The sequence below is a fragment of the Mesocricetus auratus genome, unplaced genomic scaffold (genome assembly GCF_017639785.1).
Source record: "Mesocricetus auratus isolate SY011 unplaced genomic scaffold, BCM_Maur_2.0 Super-Scaffold_100029, whole genome shotgun sequence".
In the NCBI taxonomy this organism is placed as follows: domain Eukaryota; kingdom Metazoa; phylum Chordata; class Mammalia; order Rodentia; family Cricetidae; genus Mesocricetus; species Mesocricetus auratus.
In genome coordinates, this window is record NW_024429210.1 from 4,825,874 (window position 1) to 4,840,344 (window position 14,471).

Consider the following 14,471-nt stretch of genomic DNA (forward strand, 5'->3'; position numbering starts at 1 on the left):
AAAGTGAAGCCATAACTATCTACTTTACTACAATGGCCATTTTGTAATGATGACAGTTGAAGGGATGTGTTAATTTATAATGGGGATCATTAAGTAAGAATGGAGATACCAAGATATGTTCCCTCTGGTCTTATAAAACCTCACAACTTATTAAAGCATTTCAGTCTGTAGTTTGAAAGTGTCTTTAGATTGAATCTGTGCTGACCATTAGGTATATGATCAAAACAAATGTTAATACACAATTACTTTTAAAAATCTTGCTTATTTGTGTAATAGGCACATATTCTAGGAAGTTTGTTACATGGAAAGAGAAATAGGAGATAGGTTTCCTTCAAATTTACTTCTCTTAAAACCTTCATTAAAAATGAAGCAAAAAAAATTACCTAAAGAAAGATAAATGTAAATTGTTTTGTGACTAAGGGGTTGGAGAGTTGGTAATGTAAGCATACAGCAAAATTGGTATTTCATTTTAATGTGACAACACTCTTTCTAACAGCCAATTTCTTTACCATTGACCATCTACCAAAACAGTTATCCATTTCTGAGTGCATAATAATCCATATTTGCCCTTCACTGTACAAGAGCTATCATTCATCATGACAAGCATATAAGAGCTATTGCAAACTGCTCAGGAACCATGATCAAAGCTGTTAATATGAACATTTTGGACATGGGTTTCTAAAGTCACTAAATCATCAAAAACACAATGTTTAAAATCACTGAGTTGCAAGAAAAATAAAGGTTTGCTTTTAAAGAATAAGGTCCCAAGTGAGACAGGCTTGTTATTTTGTGATCACAAGCCATGTTAGCTAAAACATAATGCAAAACCCTGCCAGAGGTAACTTCAATTATAAAGATTTAAGTAGATGTTGAGGCCATTCTTCATTGCTTTACTCAATAATGTAGCAGTTATGACTCTAATATTCTAAAAGTCATAAGAAGTAAACAACATAAAATCTATACTGGTTTTTACTTAGAAAATAAAATGTTATACATTCAAAACATCAAAATATTCTTTAGTATGCTATCCTTCAGTAGAACTGTGTGTGATTATACTGTCTTGTTCATGTAAGAAACTTAAAGTATAGTTGTTTGTCAATATTCTTATAAAATTTGTTGCATGAATAGCATTTCATCCCAGTTTGTGTACTTTTCATTTTTTTGATGTTCTGCCCAACAGATTCATGTGTAATTGTTCCAATGACATCAATCCTGTTGAAGGGAAATGTGAGCACCTCTAGTCCCTTCATCTGTGTGCTGAAATACATTATATATCTCTGTATTACAAATTATAAAAACTCCAAAAGAAAACTTGTATATTGAATTTCATAAGCTCTTATTGCTCTTGATATATCTATGGTTGAATGAAAAAATCTCTGCTATCTATGGGAATTTAATTTATGCGAATTTAAATTAATCCATTTTATAAATACCTTGTTGTTTGTAGTCTATGTTGTTTAACATGGGAAATATTTGAAGCAAGGTGAAAAACAGATCTTAGGCATAGATAGGATGGGTGCTCACATCATTTTTTTCATATGACTAACTATCATCTCAATAATAATATATCTAGATTAAAGCAAATGGGAAGGAAACAGAGGGATTAAGTTTGAGAAAAATAAGGAAGCGAATCCTGTTACATCTAAGACTTCTGCCTGTCTGTCAGTCAGGTATGACTGCTAAGGTATGCGGGTCAGGGACATCTGTTGTCTAGAATGCAATAGCCCAGCCTGATAAGTGACTTCTCTACTAACTCAAAGAATGCTGATTGTGTCATCATGCTACAAATAATACATCAGAGGCTTATGAAGGCCATTTGACAATTAAAATAACAGAAAAACGTATTTGAAACATTTTCTTAATGTAATCATTTAAGGTACTTTTTAAATTTGTAAAGTATCTTTAGGTGTGTTAGGTATTTTTTTTGTAAACTAATGATGGGGGCAGATTATTTTAATGACAAAATATTATACACTTTATAAACCATATTTAAAAGCATGGATGTTATCGATTGACCCTGAGCTTAAATTTTTAATAAAACTAATGGTGCTAATATAATAACAGGGCATGCATCTCATAGATATTGGAAGGATTACTGACATTATGCTTAATGCCTCATTTTGTTATTTGACTTTATGTATGTTTTAATATGTATCCAATTTTATATATGTGTGTACATGTGTGAGTATGTGTGTTTTAAACAAACTAGGAAATATAGAAGGAAATTTATAGAATTTTATGAGATTTTAATAAGTGTGATTCTAAAGACAGTGAATAGTTTACTAATTATTAGAATCATTAATGAAACAACTGGAGTGAAAACAGAAAAATGTGAAAGTGTGTTTGTGGAGGTATAAAGTTATAGAAGACAAATTGTTTCAGTAAGAATAGAAACTATATTAAATTTTTAATAGGTCAAAATAATAAATTATAAATTCTGACCATATTAAAATAAATGTGTTATATTTAATTATGGAACTGTTTCTTTCCTTATTATGTGCTATATTATTTTTAAAATTTCAGTATGGTATATCTCAATTATGTATGAGTAGGAATTCTGTTATAAACTCAGTGGTTGGTTTAGAGATCAGTGTCCATGACTTACAGTGAAAATGACACACATGTTGTTATTGTGAATATTAACAGTCAGTTTAACAGACTCTCCAGTCAAATGGGAAAGAAATTTCCAAAAGTGTTTTTTAGACTACACTGACTATGGGAATGCTTGTAGGGAACTGTACTGCCTGCATTAATGGAAGTAGGAATGCCAAACCTAATAGCAAACATCAGACAATTTTCCTGAACTGTTATCCTGGATGGGATAAAATAGAGAGAATAAACTACACATAGATATCAATTGCTCTCTTTATGTGTAGACACAGTGTGACCCATTGCTTTATGTTCTACTGATTCAACTTCCTGCCATGTTGGCTTCATCCTCTAATATGAGCTAAAATAGACCATTTCTCTTTTAATGTTTTGTTCACAGTATATTATCACTGCAACATTAACAGAAACTAAGATATACGTCTAACAGTTTTGTTTACTTGTTTGTTGTTTCACACTAGGGTCCAAATTCTGGTTTATGCAAAGGCTAGGTATATGCTGTGCCACTGAGCCATATCATCCCTAAGTAGGTTTCCTTTCTATCATTTATAATTTTAATGGAAATAAAGTATGTAATATATACAATGTATTAAAAATACCATGCATACTTCACTTCAGTAGTGTTGGTGATTCACTGTAGATATCTGTATGATATAATTTTAAAACATAAGTAAAACAAAAGTATTATATTTATTTTAGATTAAAAATAAAAATTACACTTCCATCTAGAAGGGCAATTAACTCCTACCAGTAGACTGATGCATTTCTTCTGGGATTATATTTCATAAGTTATTTTCATACTAGGAAGAATTGATTTAATATAAACTCATTTGAGTTGTGGTCTCATTTTAGAAATTAACCTGAACCTAGTTATTCTGCTCATCTTAAGTATTTATTTTAACAACTGTAGTTTCTTTAAACAAGTCTTAGTTACTAACGACAAGCAAACATATTTTGAGAGCTTACACAACATTGCACTATTTATCAAGACTATTAAATATCCTTTATTATTTAATAAGTTATTACATATGAATTAATAATACACATATGAGCTTTCTGATGAAGTTTTTGTTTTCTTTTGTTTTACTTTTTAGATATTAGATTTGTTTCAAGTCTGAGTAATAGAATAGAGCAGGATAATTTCAAATCCATTCATTAAATAAATAATAATAAATATAATCAGTAATTCTCTTAAACATAAAATCAATAGAATATGACATATTTCCTGACTTTATATTTTCAAATTGGACAAAAAATTCTTTGAATGGGGGTTACTTTATTACTTGTTTAATCAATACAGACAACTCCTGAATATAATCTTAATTTTGACAGGAAATGAAAGTTAAAAATGTATTTTCAACTGTTAGATAATTTTTAGCAACCCACATGCCTATATTAGTTAATATCTCTGAATCTGGGAAAGAACATCAAGAGTCTAGTTCAGTAGTTCCAGATAAGTTCTATTAGTCTTTTGCATGGCTGACGCCTACATACTTCCCCAGGACAGTATAGAGTTAGGAACCTCCCTTCTAGTCTTTATCTCTGTAGAGCAGGTCCATGTGTAAACACAAAGGAAGGTTTTGCTCAAGTGTTCTAGGCTTAAACTAATTCTGCCAAAATACTTGGACTCATTTTAATAAAGAATTATGAAATAGGTGGCTTGTGTTGGTAACTAACAAATATGCTATTGATACAAAGACATTTCAAATGTCTGCCTTTTTTTCATACACATTCATGGAAAAGCAGAAGCTAACGGGTCATGAACTTCACAGTCTAAGTTCTAGTTTTGAGGAAGAATTAAAAACTTTGGAAAAAAACTTAAAACCCTATAACGTAGTTTCAATTGCTGTATGATTGTTGGTAGAAGCAAATGCAAATTATAGTGGTCTTAAGTAGCCAAATCTTAACATTAACCAGTTATGTATCATGGTAAATTAAAAATATGATTATGTATAAACTTATCAAAACTATAAATAAAAGAAATTAATGCCATATATATAATCTCTGTTTTCTTTTTTCCAAATGTAAATCTTATTATCCTACTGCACATGACTTTATCAGAGAATTTCAAGAAAGGACAAATAGGTTTGCAAAAATTTCTTTGTGACAAAATTTCTAAAACTTCATATTTAATTTTGCCAATGGGGCACATAAATGCATATAGTCATAGATTATGAGGATTTCTATTAACATAGATATCTACATCTAAATTTTAATACTGTTTACCATAAAATATAAAAACTCAAAAACATAATGACTTCAGTGTTGTTATGGTAGCAGTAGAATTCTGAACCTTCAGGCACAATTATAAACTTAATTACAACAGGAGAAAACTTTCAATATTTGGATTGCCTTCAGATTTTAATTAAAAAGACAAATGCTAACCTACCACACTTGCAGCCTACTGACACAACCAGCATTCTTTCTGCCCCAAAACGGCAGCACAATCCCTGGATAAATGTATGAGACTCTTAACGGCAGCATAGTCCATTGAGTATGTGACTCTTAGAAGTTTGTAAATCTAAAGCACCCCAAGGAACCAAAGAAAGTATATTGTGACTTTTGACAATTATTAGTTAGAAAAACAGGTAACAATTGCCAAAAAAATCACAAAAGTGAGCATGTTACCTGGCTATGACAAAGAGCACACAACTGACACCCAAGTAAGCCAGCAGAATATACATCCAGATATCAGGGGAGAGAGGATTCAGGAAGGAGAAGACGCCCGGGTTTGTACCATTGGGTTTGCGGTACAAAATACTTATTCCAAGGGTCATAAACGGCTTGGAAAAGTCGATGACCTTCTCTCGAACATAGGTAATAGCCAATGGAGCAACTGCGAGGTCAGCTTTCTGTATAGAGAAACAGAAAACACAGGAAAAGAATGAAAAAATTGGTTCTAAGTCACAAGTAAAATATCTGCAACTAAAGATTTTACACATGAGAATTTTTGTAATGATTATGTTAACATCGGTAGCATTCTTTAAAGGAGGATTTACTATTTAGTAAATTACCCATTGCTATGTGCTCCCAGATTTTTTCTACAGCCTTGACCATAACTGGTTACAAAAAGGGAATAAAATTTTTGGTTAAAGATAAAACAAAAGATTATTACAAAGTAATTTAAATAATTCATAATGAAACTTTTCATAATTTCTTTTAAGTCCTAAAAATCAGTGCTATCTATTATATTTGCTTAAATATATTGATATAATTGCAAATTTAGTGATAACTGAATCAAACTACTTTCATTTTCTGATCCAATGGGATATCTCTGCAGGAATGGACACTTGATACCACCCCTGACAAGTTGAGTTCCAAGAACAGACACACAAAAATCATCTTCTGACTTCAGTATTCATAGTACCAAAGCTTATACACAGACATGATCATACATTTGCACACACATGCACACAAGAATGTAATAAATATTTTTTTCAAAAATGTTGAAGAGTTCAGCTATAACATTCTATAATTTCCTTTAACTCATATAAATATGTGTGTTGTGTACTACCCCAAAGTATTGTTTCTATTCCTCTAATTTGTTTTATATAATTTAATGAAAATCTTCACAGCCTTGCCTAACTCAATTAGAAAATGAGATTTTATTTTTGTTTTTTCCCTTATTGAAAATATTGCTTTTCATACATTTTACCCTGAGTATAGCACCCCTCACTCTACTTCTCCTGTTTCCTCCCCCCATCTATTCCCTTTCCATTTCTCATTAGAAACTACTAAGCTTTGAAGAGAATACTAGCAAACATGACAAAATAAGACTTTAAACTTTTATAAAGTTGCTAATTTCCATGGTATCTTAAATCACTAATGTTTTAAATTCATGTTATAGTCATTTGTCCAGGGTGGTTTGATGCTCTAAAAATTGCAGGAAGTTATGATATTCTAACATACTTTGGGAGGCCATTATATTATTCTAATGCATTGCAGGATAGTATTCAAATACATTATAAAGTATCATTATAATTTGCTAATCAATTGCAGGAAGTCTAATACATTGTAGGATGCCATTATTATATTCTAATGCATTGCAAGGTGTCATTATAATATTCTTTTTTAATTTTTTAATTTAAATGCTAAACAAGCTTGTTTCACATGTCAATCCCAGGATCTCTCCTTCCTCTCCTCTACTGTCCCCCTCCAACTCCCTACCTAATCCCCACTTCATTCCTGAGGGAGGGTGACGCCCCCCATGGGGGATCTCTAGAGTCTGTTATTTCATCCTTTCATCCATGGCAGGGCCTAGGTCCTCCTCCATGTGTCCAGGATGAGAGATCATGCCTCCATGTGGAATGGGCTCCCCAAGTTCATTCCTATGCCAGGAATGAATACTGGTCTACTACCCAAGGCCCCATAGATTGCTAAGGTCTCATCACTGACACCCACATTCAGGGAGTCTGGATCAGTCCCATGCTGGTCTCTCAGCCATCAGTCTGGGGGCCATGAGCAACCCCTTGTTCATGTCAGCTGTTTTAGTGGGTTTCACCAGCCAGGCCTTGACCCCTTTGCTCATCACTCCTCCATCTCTGCAACTGGGTGCCAGGAGTTCAGTTCACTGTTTAGCTGCTTCCATCACTCACTGGATGACAGATCTAGGATGGCATATAAGATAGTCCTCAGTCTCATTATTGGGGAAGGGCTTCTAAGGTAGCCTCTGCACTATGGCTTAGTTTGTCAGTTGGTATCTTCCTTGTAGATCTCTGGAAATCACACTAGTGCCAGATCACTCTTTAAATCTATAATGACTTCCTCTATTATGGTATCTGTCATCCTGTTATCCTCTGCTTTTCCCCTGACTCAAACTTCCCGCTGTCCCATGTCCTCCTCTTTCCTTCTCTCCCCACCCCCAAACGCTCTTTATCCCATGTTCCTCTTACCTCACCCCATGTTCCCAATCAATCAGGAGATCTTGTCCCATTCCCTTTCTCTGGGGTACCATGCATATCTCTTTTAGTGTTCTCCCTGTTTCCCAGAATCTCTGGCAGTGGGATTACAGGCTGGAATTTCCCTAATCAATGTCTAAAATTCATATATGAGTGAGTACATACCATGTTTGTTTTTTGTAACTGGGTTAACTCATTCAGGATAGCTTCTTCTAATTACTTCCATTTGCCTGCAAATTTGAAGATTCCATTGTTTTTCCCTCACTAAATTGTACTCCATTGTGTAAATGTACCACATTTTCTCTATTCACTCTTCAGTTGAGGGGCATCTAGGTTGCTTTTAGGTTATGGCTGTTACAAATAATGCTGCTAGGAACATAGTGGAACAGATGTCCTCATTGTATGATTGTGCATATTTTGGGTATGTGCCTAAGAGTGGAATTTCTAGATCTTGTGGTTGACTGATTGCCATTTTCCTGAGGAATCTCCATACTGATTTCCAAAGTGGCTGTTCAAGTTGGCATTCTCACCAGCAGCTATTTCTCTACATCCTCAGCATAAACTGTCATTGGTGTTTTTGAATTTGGTCACTCTGACAGGAGTAAGATGGTATCTCAAAGCTGTTTTGATTTGTATTTTCCTAATGACTAAGGATGTTGAGCACTTACATAAGTGTCTCTAGGTCATTTTAGACTGACAGGAATCATTATAATATTCTAATGTGACAACGGTATCTATTCATTCTGAGTCTATATTCTTGCACACATTTTAATTTAATAAATACGAAGAGCTTTAAGGCACAAAAATATTCATTTTAGAGAGCACAAGAAAAAATTATATAAAGAATGTAATTAGCTTCTACAAAATACTGTTGTTGACATTATTATTTTGTGAGTTTTTGTTTTTGTATGCTGATAGATATGGGGACTAGGAAACATTTACTTGTTTTGAGAATAGCTTCTCCGAAAACTGAGAACAGAAAATGTGCTTCAGAATCCCTCATAAGGTGACAATCATATTTCATGTTCATATAACAGGGAAATACCAGCTTTAGAATAATTATTGCTATATTCTTTTATTAGGAGCTTCATATTAATTTTCTCATTTAATCATCACACAAATGCACTATTGTTTCTTTTTATGAGAGGGGAAAATGAATGTTAACATCTTAGAAAGTATATGTATTCATATGTGTTGAATCCTGTCATAGAATAGACTACACACAGATTAAATAGGAACCTTGGCCATGTATCTAGGAAATCAGAAAGGAAATAGCAGAAGAATTAGTTGTCACTCACTAACTAACTCATTCATTCATGGAATCATTCACAAGAATTTCTAGACATTGAAGATCACAGTCTATGGAAAATAAGAGATTTGGTAAAGGAAGTTCTTTTATGTGATACACAAAGAAAGGAAGGAAATAATATCTGAAGGTACAGCATAGCAATACTGTTAAAGAAAGAAAATGATAACTTATGTATAGGAAGTTATGGGTAAAAAGAGTGGACCGTGGGATCTCCTGACTTATTTCTATTGTGGAAGGTGAAAACACTGTATACTTTATTTATGATCAATTCATTTTGATAATCCACATCCTAGGCCAATGAAAAGCAAACTTTTGTAGTGTATAAAATTTATAAGTCAAGATGCTTTAAAGTACTTAATATTAGTATATTTGTAAATAAAACTACATATATTTTGATAGTATGAGATAATGCTTACATATATGGGCTGAGCAACTATATATAGCCAATTAACTTATTTTATATATTACCTCCAGAAATCTTTCATCCATGCTGAGAATATCTTAACATGAAAAAGAACTATTATATTATTCATAATACCTATTCTGTAGACATATATTGTAACACTCAACTTTATATATGTTTAAATTTACTTAGTAGGAAGGAGGTGGTAGCACATGCCTTTAATCCCAGCACTTGCGAGGCAGAGACAGGGGGCTTTCTGTTTATTTCAGGCCAGTCTGGTCTGATGCAAGATCTATGACAGGTTCTAAAGCTACACAGAGAAACTCTGTCTCAAAAAACAAACAAACAAGCAAACAAAAACCTTCTTATTATTTGATTCCAAATATAGAAAAGCAAAACACATACAAAATTGCATTTTAAGAACACTACCTGAGGGTATGGTATCTACAGAGATAATCAAAATAACTTCTCACATCTTCATGTGGTACAGAAGTGCATACATCCCTGCTGTAGTGTCAATTGCATTGTCTTTGCTCTTATTAAAGTGACTAAAACACTTTTATTGAAGATAGAGCATCCAAAGAAAGAATCACAGGTTGGCATTCACCCTCTATGTGGTATAGACTGACAATACTCCTTGACTAATATGTTCTGTCAAATGAATATAAGGATATACCCCCAAAAGGCTTGTGACAAGAGAATATATTACAATTCCCAAAACTATCTCCTACATGTCAGGTATATAGAGAGATTATGGCAATGGTCCTGTGACCCTACTCTTAGCAGTAAGACATACTATCTAGTTTCAGCTTTCTGTCTAGAAAAAAACAGCTAACTTGTTATAGGAGGAATCACAATGAAAATAAAAGACATTTGGACACTCTCTTTAACATCAGACTAAATTAGCAGTAAAAGTGGTATATATGGATGGTGTAATAGGAAGTGCTAGTTTCTCATTTCTTACAGGTTGAGGGATATAAGGAAAAGAGAAGACAAAGTAGGTCAGTGCTGGAGACAGGGCTCCATGGTAGTATTGAATGATAAAGAGGGACAAAATACGGTAGAAAGTGTGGGAGATGTTCCTCAAAGCAAACTTTATCATTCAGAATCGAATGCTCTTAAACAAAACAGACCATGTCCTTTGAGCTATTCTTGGGAACTTTTCAAGAGATTCATATAAATTCCTGGAAAGGGGAGAACAAAAATGGGCTGGAAAAAAGCTCAGGTTAAATGTACTCCAATGAAATACTCTAATATTTTTCAAAGTGACTGAATAGGTAAGGCCCATTATTGATTCTGGCCATGATGAAAGGATAATGATGGGGTAAATACACAAAACAATATGTCTTTCAGAAGATTGGCAAGTAGGCTATTCAGGGTCTGTGCTTAAAAGTGAGGAGTACAAATACACATGATCTTGTGGACATTGTTTCAGTACTCTTGTAAGCATTTGCATTCAAGTAGTCAACAAGAAGTGCTATCATCAAGGGCCTCACTTTGCTCATTATTATGTATGTATACCACTGCTGCAGTAGTTAAATTGAAAAATGATCCCCATAAACTCTGGCATTTGGCATTTTAACCCTTTGTCCCTGATTTTATACTATTTGTAAAGAGCTAGAGATTCCTGCCTTGCTGGAGGAAGTATATTACTGGGGTTTTCAGAGTCTCACACCATTCCTAGTGCTCTTTCCCTGCTTCATGTTTGCAAATTTCCCTCCTGCTTTAGTTGCCATGTTTGATGCTTATTGCCATGTGTTCCAACATTATAGACTCTAATCCTCTAGAATCATAAACACAAATAAATTCTTTGTTCTATAAGTTGTTTTATGACATTATAGCAGCAGAGAAATAAGGAACGCACATGAGAAAAGATAGTTAGAAAGACACATGTTACAAATACCTATGTATAGATTGGGGCTGAGGATAACTACATTTCCAACTATATTTTAACCTAGCTTGGGCTGGGTTAGTTGAAGTGAAAATTAGGTTGCTAAAACAGTAGCAAAATTTTTTGAAATAATGATCCCTGTGGGGGTGCAAAAGTACATACCCAGGAGGCATTAAATTAATAAATCAAACTATCCATTACATAGCGCCAGCTACCTCTGTATGGGTTATTATTCAAAGAGGTCCTTCATGTCCCTAAATTAATAATATACTCTCCTTGTTGCTCACCAAAATTAGATAATGATTTTGTGGCTGAAGACAGCACTGACTAGTTGTGGGATGTTGAGAAATAAAGATGGGACTGAGTTTGAAACTTATTCCATGCTTTCTACCTTTCACAAGACTGAAAAGCACAATGATGCCCCTGCCAATGAACTGTCACCAAATATTCTATTTGGCTGTGTAACCTGTGTGCTATTCAAGCAACTCAACAGGTAAGATATGTTTGTTGGTTCAGGAGTAGCACAAATATTATGTGACTTGAGTTAAGGTATATTTCATAGTAGTAACACATTTCCGGTACTATAAACCTGGTCAAATTCCTATGGTTGGGGAGGTCATAGACCCTAATGAGGAAGTTACTGCTAATGTCATTTGGCTAAGTGAACATGATGTGTTTGCTAAGTTGCCTTTTAAATATTTTGTTTTAGAGTCATGAATTTTTGCTATTACCAATTCTATAGTAACACACTTCTTTATGCAATGTGAAGTTCAGAAGCACAATAGTCAAAATTCTACAAATAAGTGATGGGTGAATGCTCAGATTTAAGTAGGAACCTATATCACTCAACTCTTAGAGAACATAGATGAGTAGCTAGAAACAATGTATGAACCAGAAGAAAGGAATGGGTGTAGAGGGATGCAATCCCTTAGATTTGCACAGTTAATCAATACTAGAGAATCTATCAGGCTCATTCTCAAGGCTTTATAAAGAGTTTCTATGGAAGAGGCTTACAAGGCCACCCTTTTTCAAGGATTCATAGACTGTTACCAGTTGCTAGGACAGAGAGAATATTTTTCCTCAGGTGATGATCACATCATCTCAGAAAGCATTCACAGAATAGTGGACCCTGATAGAAGTGTTAGTTTAGCTAGTAATAAATGTAGCAATAATGTTCACGAGTTAAAGCAAAAATGTCTGAGTGGATGACGTTTATAAGAGAAAAATTTATCTGTAAAATGGGTATTTAAAATAATGTGTTTTGCAGGATTTTTATTTAAATTAGAAACAAGCTTCACATGGTAATCTCAACTCCCTCTCCCTCCACTCTTTACCTGCCCTCATCACACCCTTAGCCCCCCACCCAATACCCACTCTGTAAAACAATGCTTTTTAACGACTTCTTGATAAACCTAAGTTTCTCCACAACCTGTATTAGCTTTATATCAGGTTAATATTTTTATGACACCTTCAGTAGTTACAATTTAATGAATTGTATCAATTAGTTACAGCTTTATCATTAATATTAATAATTGAACATGTAAAATGATTCCTAATATGTAAATCCCTTACTTGAGTGATGGCACTTATTCAAAGGCTATTTTCAGGTATTGTTTTGATATTGTATGTCTCCATGTTATGTTTTTATTTTAATTATGATATGCATCACCTTTTGCCAAGTTATTTCCATTGGAATTTATGTCTCTTTTGAGTAAAGTGTTCCCCAGTTGTGACTATATCACCTTTGCCTTCTATAGTAACTGGCATATTGTAATCATCAAATATTTTCAAGTGACTGATTTAAACCATGATTGTAAATTTTATACTTATTTTTGAAATTGTATTCTTGAAGTTTATCTTTTAATTGATTTTTTGCAAAGATTTCATTTTAATTAATTGCTGTCTCACAGTAACGTAGTTACAAAGACATCATCACATAAGGAAAGAAATCACTGTACTTTTACTACATCTAAACCAACAATCACTGTTTTTATACTACCCTCGGTCTCTGGCCACATGAAACAAACATATCACATAGCTAACACTGGCATCATATAACAGTGACAGACCACAGGGGCATAGTCTCTTTTTTGTCTTTCTGTTATATGGGGAAATCCTTAATAATGGATAAAATGTCATAATATGTTATAATACCAGAGGAAATAAGTTCAGTGATTACAATATTCAAAAAATATATCATTATTATGTTAATATTTACTATATAAGTATTTTTATGGGGTTAAAAAGTTGAATATGCTTCAAATGTGAGAAAATCAAACTCCTATAAATCATAAATGCCTACTATAATGTATTTAATTACTAGTTTTTGGAAAGATAAAATAAGCTTGGGGAAATGCATCTTTCATTTTATTTTCACAAAACCAAGCAATTAGAACATAATATAGAGTTCAAAGTGCACAAGCGAGCTATAGGATAGAGAAATTTCTCTCACACTTGTGAATGAAAGCAACTAAAAAGAAACAAATGCAAGAGTAAATTTAGCAGCTACTTCAGCAACTGCATCCTTAATGCTTATGTAAGCCTGCTGGTGATTTCAAACACCATGGACCATCTACCAAACTCACATCAATAATGCATGGAAAATTTCTCAATTGGCAGTCTTCACAAGAGCTGTTTTTGATTATTTTATATTGTAAGGAAAATTTTCATTATTCTGTATTATTCTGTTTGTTCCTCTAGCAACATATACTTTGCTATACATTCATTCTCGCATTGTATGAAAAAAAATGTATTACCTTTTTTTATTACATGTCCATGTAATTAGGTGTTTTATAATTTTTAAGTTAGGATACAAAATGTTCTTTATTATGAAATTTTCATATATTTGTGTCATTCTAAGTTTTATAACTCATCAGTTAGCTCTAAGGTCCTGCTACTGTCTTAAAGCTAATTTGTTTAGATCCCATAAGAAAGTGATGTACTTTACATTGGTAACACAAAATATTAAAGATGAATTGAAAATATGTTAAATAATGTATATAAATAACCAAACTAAGATGATCATACAATGTTTGGTGAGTATAATATTGAACTAAAATTGATGTCTCTAAAATTTTATATTTTTTTATTTGGGGTACTGATGATAGTGTGACCTCAACATAATGACAACATGTCTAAATGATAATAATATTTTTAATTTATCATGTGCACATTTGTGCATTGCCTATGGAAGCCAGTAGAGAGTTCTGGATTCTCGGGATATGGCGTTGCAGAGAGTTGTGACAAACTAGGTAGGTGCTGGAAAAGGAACAGTATCCTCTGCCAGAGCAGCAAATGCTCTTACTCACTGAGTCCTCTCTTCAGTCTTAACTCATATTTTTAATATATATATGCTTCAAGAAA

At 33.2% G+C, this 14,471-nt stretch overlaps 1 protein-coding gene across 8 annotated transcripts in view; it reads right to left on the reverse strand.

The window, feature by feature from the left end:
* Grik2 (glutamate ionotropic receptor kainate type subunit 2) overlaps positions 1-14,471 on the reverse strand; it is a 581,876-nt gene that overhangs the window by 138,366 nt on the left and 429,039 nt on the right. For all 8 annotated transcript variants that reach the window (XM_005070409.4, XM_040733252.1, XM_005070410.4 and 5 more), the window contains exon 12: positions 5,236-5,459. In XM_005070409.4, the coding sequence (XP_005070466.1) occupies positions 5,236-5,459 (224 nt within the window). The remainder of the gene's footprint in view (positions 1-5,235; positions 5,460-14,471) is intronic.